Source organism: Triticum aestivum, chromosome 7B (genome assembly GCF_018294505.1).
Source record: "Triticum aestivum cultivar Chinese Spring chromosome 7B, IWGSC CS RefSeq v2.1, whole genome shotgun sequence".
In the NCBI taxonomy this organism is placed as follows: Eukaryota; Viridiplantae; Streptophyta; class Magnoliopsida; order Poales; family Poaceae; genus Triticum; species Triticum aestivum.
This window is the reverse complement of record NC_057813.1, coordinates 689,417,054-689,420,250: the sequence shown is the minus strand read 5'-3', so window position 1 is coordinate 689,420,250 and position 3,197 is coordinate 689,417,054. Positions and strand designations below refer to the sequence as shown.

At 51.8% G+C, this 3,197-nt stretch overlaps 1 protein-coding gene across 1 annotated transcript; it reads right to left on the bottom strand.

Annotated features, from left to right (window-relative positions):
* Positions 1-764: 764 nt before the first annotated feature.
* Positions 765-1,591, bottom strand: LOC123161334 (chaperone protein dnaJ 8, chloroplastic-like). The gene has a single exon (XM_044579170.1). It carries the CDS (start codon positions 1,375-1,377, stop codon positions 937-939), a length of 441 nt encoding a protein of 146 aa, XP_044435105.1. The 5' UTR covers positions 1,378-1,591; the 3' UTR covers positions 765-936.
* Between the last annotated feature and the right edge of the window lie 1,606 nt (positions 1,592-3,197).

Below are 3,197 nucleotides of genomic sequence, written 5' to 3'. Positions count from 1 at the left end.
TATCATGAGCGTGTAGGTTTGGTCGGCGGTGTCGTCAGCGTTCCTAGCTGGTCTTGCCTAGTCGGACGACGAAGTGGTGCCGGTGGTGTAAGTGCAGGCGCGCACACGAGTTGTTCGATCAAATTCCCACTAGAGGGAGATGAGAGGAAGAAGAGATATGATGAATAGAAGAGAGAACTTTTGCCACGTCAGTGAAGACACGGTCAAAGTCAGCAGCAATACTGGCTTGGCTGAGATGAGGGACTAAACTTACCCGGTTTGAAGAGTTGAGGGATTAAACTTACCCGGTTTGAAGAGTTGAGGGACTAAGCATTGCCGGTTTTGAAGTTGAAAGACAGAATCTAAACTTTCGAAAGAGTTGAGGGACGAAAAATATACTTTTCCCTTAATAAAAATGCATATTCGAGTAACAATATGCCTTCTTAGATCTAAATCGAAGCATGTTCCAGAAATTCTCTACCCATATAGTGTAACAGGCTAACAGCAGATGACAAGCATTTCAAATGCCATCTTTGTGCAACACATGCTGAGCTTGCACAAGGCAGAGTGAGTTTCACGAGAAGAAGAGAACAGTTGATGTGGAAGAAAACGCAAGGAGGATGCAGCAAAACAAATGGCTGAAATTTCACACTACAAAACTGAAAACAATTCGCCTAAAAGCATTCAGCAGTCGGTGCCAGTGTGACGCTATCACTGAAAACGAAAGAGGCGCCCCTTCCTTTCGAAATCCAAAGGGAAGAGGCGTTAATCATGAGCCACAGATCAAGATTAATTCCTGCTATGTTTTGTTATATTCACAATCAAAATAATAATGTTCAGATTACAATCTCTAGAACCCTGCGTCTCTAAGCTCCCCTTCACAAAAAACAGTGGAGAGAAGCAGAGAGTCACATTTCAGAAATTATTTACAGTGCTGCCTCCGTCACATTTCAGATTTCAGAGGTCGGCGAACCAGTCGTCCTCGTCCTCCTCGTTGGGGTAGTGGCGGTAGCGGTCGAGGTCCTTGTCCGCGAGGCCGTAGCGGCGGCGCCAGTACTCGAGCGTCGCCTCCGCCTCCCGCATGTTGCTCATCACCCTCTGGTACGCCGCGTTGATCCGCTCGAAGTCCACGCTGTTTTCTTGGCGCACGACGTCCGGGTGGTACTGCAGCGCGAGGCGGTGGAAGGCCTTCTTGACCTCGCCCCTGGTGGCGCCCGGCTGCAGCCTCAGAGTCCGGTAGTGGTCCTCCTCCAGCGCCCCGCCCGTATGCCTCGCCGGCGCCGCCCCGCGCGCGCTCCCGCATCTCACCGACGACGACGCCGTCCCACACCGCCGCGCCGGCGCCACTGAAGCCGACGGGACGCGCAGGTTGAGCACTACTCCCCCTCTGGTGGCCATGGCTGTATGTACCCACACGCGCCAAGAGATCACGAGACGGCGAGATGAATCGATGGAAACGATGGGGATGGAGCCGTGGGAACTTTGGATCTCCCGATGTGTTCTCGCTGTTGACCGCGTGGTGGAGCTGGAATGGTGCGGTTGGAACTTGGATATGGACGAGGCTGCCGCGTGGTGGCGCGTGAGATTTATAGGGTGGAGGAGGAGGCGGTTGGCTCGCCGGAAGGAGCGGCGCGTCTGGGCTACGCACGGTTGTTTTGCAGGAGTGGAGTTTCCCACGTTGCCATTGCTCGCACGTTTTGTCACGGATGAAACTTGGCGAGGGGGAGACACCGCGGCGTCACTATCCGTTCCGTTTCTTTTTTCAAAACGCCCGTTTTGACTGGATTGAGATGCCCCGTAGGAAGGGAGCTGGTTTTGGCTGTTCTGGGGAAAAAGAAAAGAAAGCTTTCATGTCAAGTTTTTGAAGTGAAAGACGTGTTTTTCAGTTTTCAGCACTCAACAATTGACCAAGTACTAGTATTTACAATGCATATTCCGAACGACATGGAGTTTCTCTGTTCCCGCCTTCCCGGTTGCTTGTGCGCCTCGATGGATACAACTTGAAAAAATACTCCCTCTGTCCCATAATAGTGTCAAAAACACTCTTATATTAAGAAAATAATTATCATCAACCGACGGTACTCCCATTCGGTACTCCCATCCGTGCTCCCTCTTCATCTATTATTAATCCAACGGCTACAACATTTTCCCTCTCCGCGCATTACTTTTGCAGCGAAAACAAAAGCAAAACTCCAGGTATTTTCCTCGCGTACGTATTCTTCTTCCCCTATCCCATCTTGCGGACCCGGAGTCAAGCATGGAACGGCCGTGAGCTAGTCTTGTAACCACCTCAATCTGTACCCGTCGCCGCTCCCTTCTGATTCCCTGAGTGAAGAAGCATGGACAGACACTACGACTGTGAACTAGGCTGCCACGAGCCGCCGGTCTGTAGCGCGAGGTCGCGGCATCGAGCATAGCCGCATGGACGCCGTCAGGCTGGGCGGTGCCCCCGGTGGTGGCCGGCTGGTGGACGAGGACGACCATGGTGAGCGTTTTGCTCCGTATGTAGTCCACCTAGTGAAATCTCTACAAAGACTTATATTTAGGAACGGAGGGAGTAGATGCCATGCATGGCACTTCTCTTTCGCTGCATGCCAGCGGCACGATTCAGGTCGACTCGGCTGTTGGGGATCTTCTTTTTTTTTGAGCATCGGCTGTTGGGGATCTGAGAGTACGATTTGAGATATGCCGTTCATCTCCTAGTTGTGAGACAGCAGCAGCAATATCCAAAAGCTTAACCCAAGTTCCATTTACAGGTTACAGCATGCTTTGTAGGAACGTCACTTGTATGATCCTGCAAGACCTCACTTCCATTAGAAAAGGAACGGTATTAGCACAGTTCCACCAGTAGTCAATATCTGGACTCTGACAATGTTGTACACCACCGATTCTTGCACGGTTGAGATATGCAAGTCTACCTTTCCCTACCTGCTTCCCATCGGTATGGGGATACAATTCCTAATGACTTTAGTAAGGGGTTTGCTTCAGTATAAGTCATAATGTCTGTAGAGCAATTGAATTTCATCATACAATGGCGACGCCTCGGCGAGGTCCAGGCCGAGGTAGAGTAGGAACGCGGCGCCTTGTCCGCACGTGCACGAGGGGCACGGACGATGGATGAGTCCAACGGCTTCGTCTCGGCAGAGGTGGTCTTGCAGCGGGAGAGACCCGGCGTCTGGACGTGGGTGGCGCCACCGCGGTGGTGACGAGCCAGCGTA

Excerpts from the sequence above, each read along its gene's own strand:
- LOC123161334 (XM_044579170.1), bottom strand. The coding sequence starts at position 1,377 with ATGGCCACCAGAGGGGGAGTAGTGCTCAACCTGCGCGTCCCGTCGGCT.